The following is a 14,408-nucleotide window of genomic DNA, read 5'->3' as shown; positions in this document are numbered from 1 at the left end:
GGGGCTCACTGCAGCCCCCCTCAGCCCCCTCAGCCTTCCCCCGGCCCCCACCGCAGCAGCTGGCACCCGGGGGGAGCGCCAACCGCTTCGTTTTTACGAGGCAGCAGCACGGATCCGGCTCTGGGGATGGGGTCACGCCAGGTCCCCGAGCCCAGGGGCTGCGTGCGGTGGTGGCGGCGGCGGCGACGGCCACGGCTCGCAGTGCGCAGGCGGCTGCCGCCCGTGTCCTCAGATGAGCCCGCGCCCGCAGGGAGCCGCAGAGCTAAATGCGGCGCGGGCTGCGGCGCCTGCGTCACCGCGTGCGGGCCCGGCGTGGGCTGCAGCGCTGCTTGGGAGGGGGGGGGGGGGCGAAAACAGGGGGGGGAACACGGCCGTGGGCACCCGCACGTGCCACACGTATGCACCGAGCTTTGCACCAAACCCTTTCTGCCCTCCCCCTCCCTCGACGGGGGCGATTTCTCGCACTTGCGCCCGCCAGCTGCACGCGATGCCCCCCCCGCAGCCCACCCCAGCTGTCCCCACGCCTCAGGGGGGCCCCCCAAGGGGCTGCGCTGTCCCCAGAGCCCAACTGGGGGACGAGGTGGCCCTCGGGGCGCTTCCACCAGCACCAGGGCCCCCACAGCAATTCCGGGAGGATCCCACAGCGATCAGAAGCCCCCCACACCGACCCCCAACACCCCCCCAAAAAAAAAAAAAAAAAAGCGAGACCGGGGCCGGGTGGGTTTTTCATTCACTTTTCCGCATACTTTTTTATTTGTTACAAACATACAATTCTTTAAATATAGACTGTAAAACTCCATTTGCAAAAATCTGCTACGGTAAGGAGTGCTCGCTAGCATGAGGAGTTCGTCACGTCGGGCGTCATCTTTGCTAGTGGTAAATCCAGGACCTGCCTTCGGCAACCGCCGGCCGCTCCCCGGCGCCTCCCGAAGCCGCCCCGCCGGCCGCAGAGGAAGGGAATGAGAATCGGCCCCGCTGCCGTGGGAGAGGGGGACGGGGCCCCTCCGGGCGCCGGCAGCCCCCGCGCTGGGCCGCGTAAAGTGCATGGTTTGCTTTTATTTTTTTTTTTCTTTCATTAAAAAAATAAGAGGAATAAAACTTTCTTCTTTTCGTCAAGGTACTTCGGGGTGAACGTTTTGGGCTCTCAGCAGATATTGCGGAAGCCAGGCCCGGCCCTGGTGCCTCTCTCTTTTCTCTCTCTCTTTCAGCCTCCAGCTCTCGCCGAGGCTCTGCCTCGCCCTGCGCCGATGTTTCACCTCCTCAGCTCTGCCCCGGGGACGAGAGCACTCCCCGTGCAGGACAGACCCGCGGTCGTCCCTTCTGGTGGCCTCGTGCCTCCCGACGCATTTTTGAGGCTGGTAACGCGGCCTCGAGCCTCGCGGCCACCAGCAGCACCGCCAGCTCCCCAAAACCGCGCTGCCCCGGGCGCGGGGGGAGCTCGGCGGGGGCCGCGAGCCCGCCGCCCTCTGTCCCCCTCTGTCCCGGCTCTCCGCTCCCGTCCGTCCGAGCGGGTGCCTTCCCGAGCGCCGCTCCCCAGCAGCTGGGAAGCCGGACGGGAGCTTCCAGCAACACAAACCCCGAGCAAACATCCAGCTCCGGGAGGAGGAGGAGGGAGCCTTCCTCCCGCCGCCTCGTCCTCGCGGCACGCCTGGCGCTCCCGTTGGAACCCCGCGTGGGAAACCGCTCCCGGCCCCGCGGCGCGAGCCGAGGCCGCGCTCCTCGGGCGAATATCTGCTGAGAGATTCCTTTGTGCATCTGAAGTACCGTCATCACTCGCTCACGGTTCTTTTTTTTTTTTTCTTTTTTCTTTTTTTTTTTTTTTTCTTTTCTAAAAGAAGTTGGCGAGGCTTTCGCCAACGAGAGGAACCGCCCCTCTCCGGAGAGCTCCGTCCTCGCGAGTCGTCCTGCGGGCCGCTCGGCGTGGGGACGGCGGCCACCGGCCTCGTGCGCCCGGCCGGGAGCACGGCAGGGACGCTCCGTGGTTTTTCCTTTTCTCTCAGGAGGGAGCGGGGAAATTGAAGCAGTTTTGACTGTAGTGGAGCCGCGGGGTTGGGTTTGTTTTGTTTTTTTTGGGGGGTGATCCCCGCGGGGACCCCTCTGCGGCCGCCTCGGGCTCCGGGCGATCGGCCCAGACGTCTCGGGTATTTACATTAAGTTTTTTTTGGGGTGCTATACAAGATTTACATTGCCTTTTGTACAGCAGATGCTCTGATAGAGTTGCGCTCTCAAACCGTCCCTTCTGGGGCAACAGAAATCTGGAAGCTCCAACCATTTGGGATTTCCCCCTTCCGGCATAAAACATTAAAAGAAAACACAAACAACATTTTGCCCGTTTTCTACCGAATCCGAACCGTAAAGGAAAAAAGAAACAACCCCCAGCCTCCTGCGCGCACCCCTACAGGTGCACACATCGCACAGCCACCGGCCGACCCGCCCGCCACGGGGGCGATTTTGGGATCGAGCTCCCGGAGCACGAAGCGACCGCTGAAGCCCACCGCGAGGAGCACCTCCTCGCCCGCCCACCTCTCCGAAAATCGCTCTCGCCGGCCGCTGGCAGGGTTATAAAAAATAAAAATAAAAAAAAACTAATTTCTGTTAATCGTTTTGTTTTTCCTTTTTTTTTTTTTTTTTTTTTTGCTGCGAGATTTCTTCCCCCGACGCGCTCTGCTCTTCTCACCTGTGTGCTGGAAGGTCAAATGGAGCTGCGGAAGGTTTCTGTACATAGATACATCGCTCGGCCGGCCTGGCGCCGGCGGGAGAAAGGTTTCTGGTTGCCAAAGCGAACGCCGTCTGCGGCAGTGGGTTGGACATTTTTTTTTTTTTTGGCGGACGTGATCTTTGCCTCTTTGCCTCTTCCACGTGTTTTCCTAGGCAGCTATCGACAGCGTAGCCGGGCCCGCGAAGCCCGCGCCGCTACCACAGAGTAGAAAGGTAAGGCTAGTTACTGCAATTTCAGCCAAAAAAAAAAAAAAAAAAAAAAAAAGAAAAAAAAGAATATATATATTTATATATATATATATATAATCCTCTTCAAAAGGAGAGGTACCGCCTGCATCTTTGCAAGAACCGAACTGGCTCACAGCAGCTGAGCAACAGAAAGTCCATCACCACCGAAGCGAGGGGACGAGATGCTGGTCTGCGCGCGGAGCCGGCGTCCTGGGCGGCGAGCGGGGCCGGGGCCGCCTTCGTCCTCCTCCTCCTCCTCCTCGCCGCCGGCCCGCGGCGCTGCGTTCTCCGCGGCAAAGAACTGAACGCGTGTGAACAAAACACATCGGTAAATACAGCAGGACATTACTGGAAACAGCTGCCTTACAGTACAAAATACAGTACAAGTGTACGGATGTGATTCGGACATCGAGAAATACTATTGCTCCCGTTAGGATTTTAGGAAACCGAGTTCTTTGCGACGGAGAAGAATTAAAAAACGGGGGAAAACGGAAGGAAAAGGAAAAAAAAAAAATAAGTTCTCGTTAAAAATCCCTTAAAAAGACCTACGGACAACGGGAGGGCGGCGAGAGGTGGTGGCGGGCGGCCGCGTGGGGCTGTCCCCGTGGCTCGGGGCGGGGGACGGAGCCGGTGCCCCCCCGGCCGGCCGCGTGGGGAGTCGCTGCGGGGCCGTTCCTCGCCTTCCAATAAATACGGAGCGAACAGAGAGCGCGGAGAGGGGGATGCCAGCAGAAGGGTTCGCAACAATAAATTAACAAGGCAGCTCAGAGGGCAGGCATGCACAGTTTCCAAAAAGAGAAAAAAAAAAATTAAAAAAATCATGAGAGGAAAAAATTAAAAAGTCCTAGAGACTCTAGAAGGTGTCACACAATGATACCTGAAACTTTGGAATGAACAGCGGGCTCCCCATTCAGTTCAAAGTTACTAGGATAATGTGGCTAAAAAAATACCTTTCTGGAGGGGCAGGACTGACCCGATCAGCTAAAAAAAAAGACCATTTGAGAGTGAAAATCCATTTAATAACAGAGGTGATCGCTGAAAGGACCCCACTTTTATTCCGGAGCAGCTGGACGAGTTGTTGGCAGGAGCCAGTCTCTGGTGAAAACGGCGAGGTGGTTAAAAAAAAAAAAAAAAAAAAGAGAGAGAAAAAAGAGAAAAAAATAAAAATCCAACGCCCCGGCCGCCGGGGTGCGCGGTCCCAGCGCTCGTCGGAGCTCCCACAGGTTGCGTCGCGCTAACGAGCCGGCCGGCGCCGGCCCCGCCGCTCGCACGGCGTGAGGTACTGAGGAAACGCATCGAGTTCGTGTTAAAAATCCGCGGGCGAAGACCAACGGGTTGGGTTTCTGCACCTGAGGTCGCCGGCGTCGCGCGGGCGCGTGCCCGCCGAGGCCTCCGAGTCCCGCGCGCGGCGCCGGGCGCTCCTCCTGGCCGCCGGTCCTCCCGGCCGAGCCAGGGCTTGGAAAAATTCATCCGACGGCGGCGGCCCCGCTCGCGGCCGCCCGGGGAATCCTGCCTGGCCTTCCCGCTGCCAACCCGGCGCTCGCTCGAGCCCACCTTATTTGGAGAGGAGGGGAAGATCTCCAGCGAGCAGCAGCCGATCCGTCGAGCTTGCCTTGTGCTTTGTGCCTGCTTTTTTCTCTAGCCTACCTCTCTTTGCAACCCCCATGTTAAAAAGAAGGGAGGAGGGGGGGAAAAACTAATAATAATCCAAAAAAAAAAAAAATCAGAACAGGAGAAGTGTTCCTTTATCTTCAGAAACCTGCCAGCTTTGCACTAGCTCAGTTACGGGTTCCAGTTCAGGCGCCTGGAGTTTAGCAGTTCGCATCCCAGAAAACAAAACGATTCCGCAAAGGGGGGAGGAAAAAAAAAAAAAAAAAAAAAAGAAGAAAAAAATAAGAGACAATGGACGTTGGTCCAGAGACGGCCCCCCCGCATGGCATCTGGCTGCCGAAAGCTCGCCGGCTCCTTCGCTCCCCCCCAGCCGGCGTGCGGCGGCTCCCCGGGGGGCGCCGGGCTGCTGGTTTCGGTGGTGGCGGGGGGCACGACGCCGACACGGGCAGAGGGGGTCGGGGCGGGACGGGAGAGGAGAGAGGATCCAGGCACCCCCGGCCCCAAAAAAGCGCGGAGTCCTCGGGCTGCAGCAGGCGGGGGGGGGGGGGATGAAGGGAGGAGGGGGGGGGCCGGGCGCTCGTCCCCGGGGGGACGCCGGTGGCTCGTCCCGGTGGCGCGGGTCGGGGCGTGCGCGGAGGAGGGAGGGACGCGGTCGGTGGCTGCGGTCGGGCCGGTTTCTCTCTCCTCTCGCCGGTGGCAGAGCCGGGGGCCAGGGAGGGGGACTCGGAGGCGGGCTCGGGGCCCCCTTCTCCCCGTCGCGGCGAGGAGGGGAAGGGGGGTCCGGGGAGGGCAGGGAGGGAAGAGGAGGGGGGAGGCCGGCGGGCGCTGGCGGCGGGGGGCTCAGTCGTCGTCCACGTCGTCGCCGTCGGAGTCGTCGCCAGCGCCGCTGCCGCTGCCGGGACCGGGGGGCCCGGCGCGGCGGTCGTAGAGCTTGTCCCGCTGGCGCTCCTGGATGTCGCGCATCTCCTCGGCGTAGCGGCAGAAGGCGCCGCCGAACTTGGCCCAGGCCTTGTAGGGGACGGTGATGGCGTTGCGGTAGGACGGCTTCACCTCGCTCACCCGCAGGAAGACGCCGTACTTGTTGCAGCCCACGTCGAAGAAGAAGCGCTTGGAGTCCACGGTGATGGAGGTGCCCTCGGGCAGCTCCCCGTAGAGCCCCCCGCCGCCCGGCCCGCCGCCCCCGGGGCCGCCCAGCTCGTCCTCCTCGCCCCCGTAGTCGTCGATCAGCTTGGCCAGGGCGTCGCGGAACTCGATCAGCCCCTGGGCGGGCAGCGCGATGGTCTGCCCGCTCTGCAGCCCGGGGGGGCCGCCGGGGAAGCCGCCGGGCCCGCCGGGGCCGCGGTTGACGGTCTGGCGGATGCGGAGGAAGCGCCCGCGCTGGTTCTCCTTCAGGTCCAGGTAGTACTTGCGGTTCTCCCGCACCAGGAACTCGCTCTTCAGGGCCCGCCGCGGCCCGGGCCCGCCGCCCTCGTCGCCGCCGGGGCCGGCGGCCTGCGCCAGCTGCTCGGGGCTGGAGGGCCCCAGCTGCGCGTAGTGCTCGATGAAGTCGCCCAGGTAGTCGCGGAACTCGGCGGCCACGGCCATGGACAGCGTCAGGCGGCTCTTGGAGCCCCCGGCGCCCACCTCGGCGATCTTCAGGAAGCGCCCCTTGGCGTTCTGCTTCACGTCCAGGTAGAAGCGCTTGTTCTGGATGTCCAGCCGCTTCGACGCCAGCTCCTGCGTCTCCTGCTCGGGGCCGGCCCCGCCGCCGCCTCCGCCGCCTCCTCCGCCGCCGCCGCCGGCCCCGCTCCCTCCTCCGCCGCCTCCCCGGGGCGCCGCGAAGCCTCCCCCGCCGCCCCCCCCGCCGCTGCCGCTGCCGCTGCCGCCGCGCTCGCTGCCGCTGTCGCCGTCCGCCATCTTGGCCGCCCGCCCCGCGCCCGCCCTTCCTTCCGCGCGCGCCGCCCGCCCCGCTTCCGGCGCGCGGCCCCGCCCCTCTGCGACAGGGGTGACGTCACCGCCGCACTCCGCCGCGCCCCACGTGGGGCCGTTGGGGGGGAAGAGGGGGGGGGGAGCGGCTCCGCCCGCCGCGTCCCCGCGCGCCCTCTGCCGCCGAGAGGCCACGCCCCCCAGCGCGAGGCCACGCCCACTGCCCCGCCCCCGGCTCCGCCCTGAGGCCCGCGCGTGACGTCACCGCCCCGCTCGTCCCGCCCGCCTCCCCGCTGTCAATCACGCCCGGCGGCGGCTCCCATTGGAGGACGCGGCGCCGCGCTGCGTCAAAGCAACGTGACGTCATCGGCGGCGCGCGTGACGTCACGGACAGGGAGCGCAGCGTCTGGGGGGGAGCCCAGCAGGGTGGGGGAGGGGGCTGGGAGCCCCTGGGCCTGCACCACCCCCACCCTTGGGGCCCAAACCTGTGGCCAGGGGGAGGCCGGGGGAGGCCCCGCTCCCGGGGTCGGTGGCAGGGGGGGCACTGGGGCTATGGGGACCCCCCCCCCCGGCAGCCCCCCCAGCTCCTCGCTGTCCTTGGCCCCTTCTGGAGGCTGGGAGGGGCGGCACGGCACTGGGGCACAGCGCGGTGACCCCCGTAGAGCATGCAGCAGCCTCACCTCCATCCTCCCTGGGGGGCTGCTGGAGGAAACCCACCCCTGGGAAGCGCCTCTGCCAAGGGCAGGAGCCGCCCTGGTGAAATAACGGCTGCAGGGACGCATTCCTGGGAGTCTGGGGACAGTGACACGGCGCTGTCACCCCCCCACAACCCCAAGTGTCACCTCTCTGGCAACCAGCACCAGAGAGTGCCCTTCCCGCCATCCCCCTCGCAAGGGGAGCACCCAAGGGTGAGCAACACCCCCTCAGTGCCCCCACCCCACCGCCTTGCAGCACCCTCCAGCACCGCACCCATGGGTGCTGCCCCCACCTCCCCGGTACAGAACCACCAGGGCCAGGTCTCCACACACAACTCGTTTTTATACGAGGGGGGAACACAAACAACACAACGAGCGCCGCAGCGGCACGGCGCGGCTCTGAAAACTCCAGATGGGTGCTGGGAGGGGGGGTCCTCAGGGTGCTGAGGCGGGTCCGGTGTGGCCCCCCCTGGGCCGGACCCTCAGTGGGGCAGCTCGTGGGGGATCAGCTTGTAGTGGGCGCCGCAGGAGGGGCAGCGCTGAGCCTCCCCCTTGTGCAGCCAGAACCAGATGACGCAGCTGTTGTCCTCTTCACCTGGGGGGGGGAACAGAAAGCAGCTGGGATGGACGGACAGGGACAGAGGGACGGGGACAAGGGCACGAGAAAAGGGGGAGGGGGCAAGGGGGTGAGGAAGGGGGGGGTGCTTACAGACGCAGCCCACGATGCGCTTGTCACCGATGGAGGGCACGAGGTTGGGGTCCTCCTTGGTCCCCGCGTAGCGCTTGGGCCGGAACATGCTGTAGGGGTCCTGGGGGGGAGGGACAGAGATGGGGGGAGCACAAAGAGGGGGGAGGGGACAGAAAATGGGGGAGGGGCACAGAGGGTGAGCCCCCAGCCCTTGAGCCCCCCCCAGGCACTCCGCCCCCCTCCCCCGCCCCTCATCACGGTGCCCCCCGCTCTGATCCCTCCCCCCGAGCCCCCCCCACACTGGGCGCGGCCCCCCCGCTCCTTTCCCAGCCCCCCCAAACCGGCCTCTCCCATCCCCCCCTCCCCCCCCCCGGTCCCGGTCCCGCCCCGCCCCCCACTCACCAGCCCCTTGTTCATGGCCTCCAGCACTTTCCGCTCCAGCCCCGTCGCCTGCTCCTGGTCGCTGGCGAGGCCTCCTGCGGGAGGGGCGGCGCCGTCAGACCGGGAACCCGCGGCCTCCCCCCCGCACCCCCCCCGGTTCCCGTTCCCGCTCCCCGTTCCCGGTGCCCGTTCCCTGCCCGGTTCCCTCCCCGTCCCCGCTCACCGGGCGTGGCGAGGTGCCGGACGGGCGCGGCGCGGGCGGTGGCGGCGGGCAGGAGGCGCAGGGCCGCGCTCACCCGCAGTAACCTTGAGGCCATGGCGGCGGCGACAGCGGCGGCACCCGGCACTTCCGGAGGCGGCGGCGGAAGCGGAAGTGGCGGCGCGGCGGAAGTGGCCGCAGGGCGCGAGTTGCCCGGGGCAACGAGCCCCGCCCTCAGTGTCCGGACACGCCCTTGAGATCGAGGCCTCGCCCCCTAACAACTGGTCACGCCCCCTAGCAACTGGCCACGCCCTCCGTGTGAGGCCACGCCCCTAGCAACGGGGCCTGGCCTTAGCAACGGGCCCTGTGCGGGTGAAGGCGGCCATGGGGCTGCTTGAGGCCAGGCCCCATGGCGGTGGGGACGCGTCCCCAGGGCCATGGGGACATCGTGGCTGGCCCGCAACCATGGGGACAGGTCCCCATAACCCCAGTGACGTGGTGGCATGGTCCTGGTGCCGGACAGATGGACAGACACAGCCAAAGTCCCCACAAACACACCGTGCCTCAGTTTCCCCATGTCTCAGTTTCCCCATAACTCAGTGCCCCCATAACTCAGTTTCCCCATAACTCAGTTTCCCCCCATAACTCAGTGCCCCCCCCAGCACAGCCCAGGCCCAGTGCCAGCGGCCGCTACCTGCGCTGCTTACTCATCCCCATCGCTCCCCCATCAGGGCTCGTTAGCCCTCGCCGCGCTAATTGCGTGTTGGCAACTTGGTGCTTGCCAAGTTGGCTCCCCCTTCATCCTTGGGGGTCCCATGGGGACACGAAGCCCTGGCCCCGTGGCGGGGGTGGCCGCGCTTTGCTGAGCACAGGCTGCGCTCATCGCACCCGCGGGAGCGGCGGTAATGGCTCGCCCTCGTTAATATTGCAGGCAGGGATCGATGCCTGCTGGCAGCCATCGGGCTGTGAAGGGGGGCTGTTAATTACCCTGCTGGGGGGTAATTACTGCCCGCCTCAGTCTGCTGGGGGGGTAAAGGAACCTTTTTTTTGGTGTGTTTTTAATGGGGGGGGGGATGTCAAGGCAAAGGGGACACCCATGGGTGATGTGTGGGGGGAGACAGGAAGCACCCATTTTGCCCCCCAGCTGTGTTTTGAAGGAAGAAAGGAGAAAGTATTGGAAATATGAGAAAATGCAGAAAAAAAAAAAAAAAAGAGAGAGAGGAAATATTGGGAAAGAATAAAAAGAGAAAAAATATGGGAAAAAAAAAAAAAGAGAAAATATGGGGGAAAAGGTGGAAAGATGGACAAAACGAGGAGCTATTGGGGAAAAAAAAAAAAGGAGAAATTGCTGGCAAAAAGGAGAAAACATTGGAAACAGGGAGAAAAAATGGGAAATAATGAGAAACTGTTAGAAGGAAGAGAAAGCATTGGGAAAAAGGGGAAGTTATTGGAAAAAGAATGAGGAAAAAAGGAGAAGCTATTGGAAAAAGAATGAGGAAAAAAGGAGAAGCTATTGGGAAAAAAAGGAGAAGCTATTGGGAAAAAAAAATGAGAAACTATTGAGAGAATGATAAAATATTGGAAAATAATGTGAAATTACAGGAAAAAATAGGAATTACTGGGAAAAAAAAGAGAAACTATTGGAAAAAAATGAGAAAGTATTGGAAAAAAAGAGAAGCTATTGGAAAAAAAAGGGGAAAGTATAGGGAAAAAGGGGAAACTATTAGATAAAAAGAGAAATTATTGGGAAAAAGAGGAGAAAGTATAGGAAAAAAGGAGAAAGTATTGGGGAAAAGGGAGAAAGTATTGGAAAAAGCGAGAGACTGTTGGAAAAAAGGGCGAGCACCGTGTCCGAAGGCGTGGGTGCGTGCCAAGGGAGGAGGGCAGGGCCGGGGGGGCGGAGGGCAGGGGACGGCCCCGCCGCAGCACCCGAAGGCGCCGCCGCTGCCGCCGCCACCCCGGGGTGCCCCCGGCCCAGCATGGCCATGCAGGGCATGGAGCTGTGCGCTGTGGCCGTGGTCATCCTCCTCTTCATCGCCGTCCTCAAGCAGTTCGGCATCCTGGAGCCCATCTCTGCCGAAGGTAACCCCCGGCCCCCTCCCCGGGCTGGGGCTGGACGTGGTTTGGGGTGCCCACGGTGGGGACGTGACCCCGGGGATGCTCCTCGTGGAGGGGCTGCTGGTGGTGTGGGTGCCTCTCCGGGAACCTCCGTGGTGAACCCCGAAGGTTTTGGGGTGTCCTTCACCACCACGTCACAGCCCCGTTGAGCATGCTGCGGCCCTGGTCTCCCCTTGAGCACCCCAAAATGGGCTGCTGGGGGGCTCTGAGCACACACCGCCCCGCAAAACCCTCCCAAATGGGGTGCTGGGGAGCTCTGAGCCTGTACTAACCTATAGCCCATGGGGCAGGGTGCTGGGGAAGCCCCCTCAGATTCCCAAACCTGCCCAAGATGGGGTGCTGGGGACCTCCCAAGCCCACCTTGACCCCTGAAACCCCCCAAGATGGCAGATTGGGGACCACCAAGCCTGCAGGGTCCCCTAAAATCCCCCTGAGATGGGGTGCTGAGGATCCCCAATCCCGCACTGACCCCTCGAACCTCTCTAAAATGTCTCTCTGAGGACTCCCAAGTCCGATCCCACCCCAGCCAGGAGGACAGGGGGCTCCACACTGCCCCTCTACACCCCAACCCCAGCCCGGCAGCCCAGTAACCCCCAGTGCAGCCCATTGGGGGTCCCCAGGGTGTCCCCCCCCAGTCTGGGGACACGCGGCATGACCGGGGCTCTCCCCAACCCCATCCCACCTTCCCCATCCCGAAGTTCCTGCTGACTCCACTCAGCATCGAACGGCTCCGCGGGGGCTTCCCGGGCTGGAAACATTAACGAGGCATCATTTATTAATTACCTTCCGGCAGCACGGACGGCGCAGAGAGCCGGGGAGGGGGGAGAGGGACGTGAGAGGCAGACGCGGTGCGGGTGGGAGCCTGGGCAGGGGATGCTCCGGGATGGTTTGGGATGCTCCAGGGTGGTTTGGGATGTTCTGGGATCCTCTGGGATGCCCGGGGATGCTCCAAGATGGTCTGGGACACATGGGGATGCTCTGAGAAGCTCCAAGATGCTTTGGGATGCCTGGGGAGGCTGCAGGATGCTCGGAGATGCTCCGGGATGCTCTGGGATGCCCGGGGATGCTCCAGGATGCTTTGGGGTGCTCTGGGATCACGCTGCCGGAGCGGGCACAGTCCAGCAGCTCCTGGGAAGCCCTCCAAGCGCTGACAGAGCCGTTTCCTCACCCGGGCGGTGAAACCCGGAGCTAGCAGCCGATGGAGCCGCCCCGGGTGAGTTCCTCATCGCAACGGGGAGAGCTGCCGGGTTTTGCCAGGTTTGGGGGATTCCAGGTTTGTTCCCGAGCACAGCCAGGTCCAGGCGGGTAAGGTGCGGGGTGCCGCGATGCTCTCGCCATCACATCCCCTCCCTGGGGACCACGGGGGTCCCGGCGCTCACCCCCAAAGCTGGGGAGGCCCCGCTCAGCCCCGCACGTCCCCGCAGACAGCAGCGATGGCGACCTGGAGCTCTCGGCCGTGCGGCACCAACCCGAGGGGCTGGAGCAGCTGCAGGCGCAGACCAAGTTCACCAAAAAGGAGCTGCAGTCCCTCTACCGCGGCTTCAAGAGCGTGAGTGCCCAGGGAAGGGTCTCAGGGAGCGGCCGCAGCCCCATGGGGCTCACCTGGTGCCCCTTCTGCCCCCCCAGGAGTGCCCCAGTGGCCGGGTGGACGAGGAGACCTTCACGCTCATCTACGCGCAATTCTTCCCGCAGGGCGGTGAGTGGGGGCACCCCGGGGTGGCGTCACCCCCCCAAAAAAAAAATACGGGGTGCTCCCACACCCCCACTTCCCCTGTCTCTCCTCCGCAGACGCCAGCGCCTACGCTCACTTCTTGTTCACCGCCTTCGACGCCGACGGCAGCGGGGCGCTCTGCTTCGAGGTGAGCAGTGGGGGGACACCAGTGCCGCAGGGGGACACCGGTGCCACCACCCTCGGCGGTGCTGAGGATGCTGGGCTCGATGCGAGTGTGCCCAGCAGCGTGATTCATCAGATAGGAGTCCCGGGGAGGGCCGTGTGAGGAGGGATGCTTGGGTAGGGGCTCGGCGAGGCTTTGCATGGTCGGGATCAGCCGGTCCAAATGGTGGTGCCCCCCGAAAATCTGCAGCCCCGTTGCCAGCAGGTGCCGGGGGGCTGCGGGGAGCCTGCGGCAGCGGCTGGCGCATCCCAGGCGATTAAAAATAGATAGGAGCCAGAATAGCAGCGGGATCGATAGGAGAAGTCCCCGCGGTCGATGGCCGCGCTGCGGAGCCTTTTGTGGGGTCTGGAAGGGGGTCACTGCAGGTGGGACGTGTCCCGGTGTGGGGACCGCTCATGGCCACTGTCCCTCGGGCAGGATTTCGTCGGTGGCCTCTCCGTTTTGCTGCGGGGGACGGTGCAGGAGAAGCTGAACTGGGCTTTCAACCTCTACGACATTAATAAGGACGGCTTCATCACCAAGGAGGTGCCCCGGGGGACGAGGAGGGGGCGGCGGGGGTGGTGGCACCCATAGGGACATCCAGAGAGGGACAAAACCAAGGGAGACAGGGCTGGGGGATGGAGGTGGCCTCCTTGGGAAGGAGCATGGGGGGGGATTGGGGAGGTTTTTGTCACCCCGGTCCCGCTCTGTGCCCTCCCCAGGAGATGCTGGAGATCATGAAGTCCATCTACGACATGATGGGGCGCTGCACCCTGCCCGCCCTGAGGGACAGTGCGCCCGCCGAGCACGTGGAGCTCTTCTTCCAGGTGAGCCTGGCCTCTCCCCCGGCACACTGCCGACAGGGACGGGGACGGCCCCCGCTGAGCTCTTCCCTTACAGAAGATGGACAGGAACGGGGACGGCGTGGTGACCTTCGAGGAGTTCCTGGAGACGTGCCAGCAGGTGGGGCACCTGGGGGGGCTTCAGTGCCACCTCCTCCTCCTCACCCCCTGGCCTCATCCCCTCCAAAGGGACGTCCCTATGGGTTTGGGGGGAGAGGAGGCTGCACCCTTTAGGTCTCTGGGGGGCGACACAAAAGCGCAGGTCCCAGCAGGGGGTCTGGGGGCTGCGACCTGTCCCTCTCGCCCCTCGCAGGACGAGGACATCATGAGCTCCATGCAGATCTTTGAGAACACCATCTAGAGCCGCTGCCGTGGGGTGCAGGGGAGGATCGGTTTTGACCCCTTCAAGACACAACGCGAGGCTCCTAATGCTCAAGGTGCAAGAAACACTCGAAATAAGCAGGAAACGTTAAAAGTGAGAACGTTGCTGGCTTGTCCACCTGAGCAGCCAGAGCCGCCCCTGCCAGCCACTTTTGGGGCAGAACTCCCCAAAGCAGGGTCTCCCTGCCCCAGGGGACGGCCAGGGGTGCAGAAGACCTTGTCACAGCACCGGAACTGACACCTCGAGGATTTACAGAAAAAAAATAAAAGTGACTTTGGGGACGGGGCGGTGGGGAGGGCCCCGGGGAAGGGATGGGGGCGAAAACCCCAAAATGTCCTGGTGAGGGCGGGAACCCTCTGCAAATCCACCTGGGCTGATTGTTTCTTTTTGTTTGTTCGCTTTCTTTAAATAAACCAACGGGTGACCACTGAGGGACCCAGCACCCAGCCGCATGCCTCCACCACCACCAGGGGCGGCTCTCACACGGAGGCGAAGCCATTTTCCGGCTTTTTTCCCCCAAAAGATGGGGCTGGCAAGTGGACACCTACACCGAAGCGGGGCTGTCTGGGAAGGGCGACAGGGGGGTCTCTGGGTGGGTGGGAAACGGACATTTTATTGGTGATGGTGGTGGAGGAGGAGGAGGAGGAGGAGGAGGAGAAGGAAGGCCAAGCCCTCCATGGAGCCTGGCTCCATCATGGAGCCCGGCCCCAGCACTGCGCATGCGCAAGGGGAGGGGGTGCAAAGGAAGGGGGAGCAGAGGGAGCGGG

The 14,408-nt window shown here is 63.4% G+C and overlaps 3 protein-coding genes across 3 annotated transcripts; 1 reads left to right on the top strand and 2 right to left on the bottom strand.

Annotated features, from left to right (window-relative positions):
- Window positions 1-4,856: 4,856 nt before the first annotated feature.
- PURB (purine rich element binding protein B) lies at window positions 4,857-6,453 on the bottom strand. The gene has a single exon (XM_032204060.1). The coding sequence runs from the start codon at window positions 6,451-6,453 to the stop codon at window positions 5,398-5,400; it is 1,056 nt and encodes a 351-aa protein (XP_032059951.1). The 3' UTR covers window positions 4,857-5,397.
- Window positions 6,454-7,481: 1,028 nt separating this feature from the next.
- On the bottom strand, window positions 7,482-8,602 carry LOC116499394 (cytochrome c oxidase subunit 5B, mitochondrial). Its single transcript, XM_032204113.1, has 4 exons — window positions 8,450-8,602; window positions 8,248-8,321; window positions 7,867-7,966; window positions 7,482-7,752 (listed from the first exon to the last, which is right to left on the bottom strand). Exons 1-4 carry the CDS (start codon window positions 8,541-8,543, stop codon window positions 7,640-7,642), a joined length of 381 nt encoding a protein of 126 aa, XP_032060004.1. The 5' UTR covers window positions 8,544-8,602; the 3' UTR covers window positions 7,482-7,639.
- A 1,594-nt stretch (window positions 8,603-10,196) lies between these two features.
- KCNIP3 (potassium voltage-gated channel interacting protein 3) lies at window positions 10,197-14,087 on the top strand. Its single transcript, XM_032204199.1, has 8 exons — window positions 10,197-10,507; window positions 11,968-12,092; window positions 12,170-12,239; window positions 12,332-12,402; window positions 12,856-12,963; window positions 13,140-13,244; window positions 13,318-13,380; window positions 13,573-14,087. Exons 1-8 carry the CDS (start codon window positions 10,405-10,407, stop codon window positions 13,618-13,620), a joined length of 693 nt encoding a protein of 230 aa, XP_032060090.1. The 5' UTR covers window positions 10,197-10,404; the 3' UTR covers window positions 13,621-14,087.
- Window positions 14,088-14,408: the final 321 nt, after the last annotated feature.

This window comes from Aythya fuligula, chromosome 27 (assembly GCF_009819795.1).
Source record: "Aythya fuligula isolate bAytFul2 chromosome 27, bAytFul2.pri, whole genome shotgun sequence".
NCBI classification, from domain to species: domain Eukaryota; kingdom Metazoa; phylum Chordata; class Aves; order Anseriformes; family Anatidae; genus Aythya; species Aythya fuligula.
The sequence above is the reverse complement of the archived record's forward strand: the minus strand, read 5'-3'. Positions and strand labels throughout refer to the sequence as shown.

Coding starts and splice junctions, on each gene's coding strand:
- PURB (XM_032204060.1), bottom strand. CDS start 6,453: ATGGCGGACGGCGACAGCGGCAGCGAGCGCGGCGGCAGCGGCAGCGGC.
- LOC116499394 (XM_032204113.1), bottom strand. CDS start 8,543: ATGGCCTCAAGGTTACTGCGGGTGAGCGCGGCCCTGCGCCTCCTGCCC. Junction 8,322..8,449: donor CCGGCACCTCGCCACGCCCG/GTGAGCGGGGAC, acceptor CCCCTCCCGCAG/GAGGCCTCGCCAGCGACCAG. Junction 7,967..8,247: donor AGGCCATGAACAAGGGGCTG/GTGAGTGGGGGG, acceptor CCTCCCCCCCAG/GACCCCTACAGCATGTTCCG.
- KCNIP3 (XM_032204199.1), top strand. CDS start 10,405: ATGGCCATGCAGGGCATGGAGCTGTGCGCTGTGGCCGTGGTCATCCTC. Junction 10,508..11,967: donor GGAGCCCATCTCTGCCGAAG/GTAACCCCCGGC, acceptor ACGTCCCCGCAG/ACAGCAGCGATGGCGACCTG. Junction 12,093..12,169: donor TCTACCGCGGCTTCAAGAGC/GTGAGTGCCCAG, acceptor CTGCCCCCCCAG/GAGTGCCCCAGTGGCCGGGT.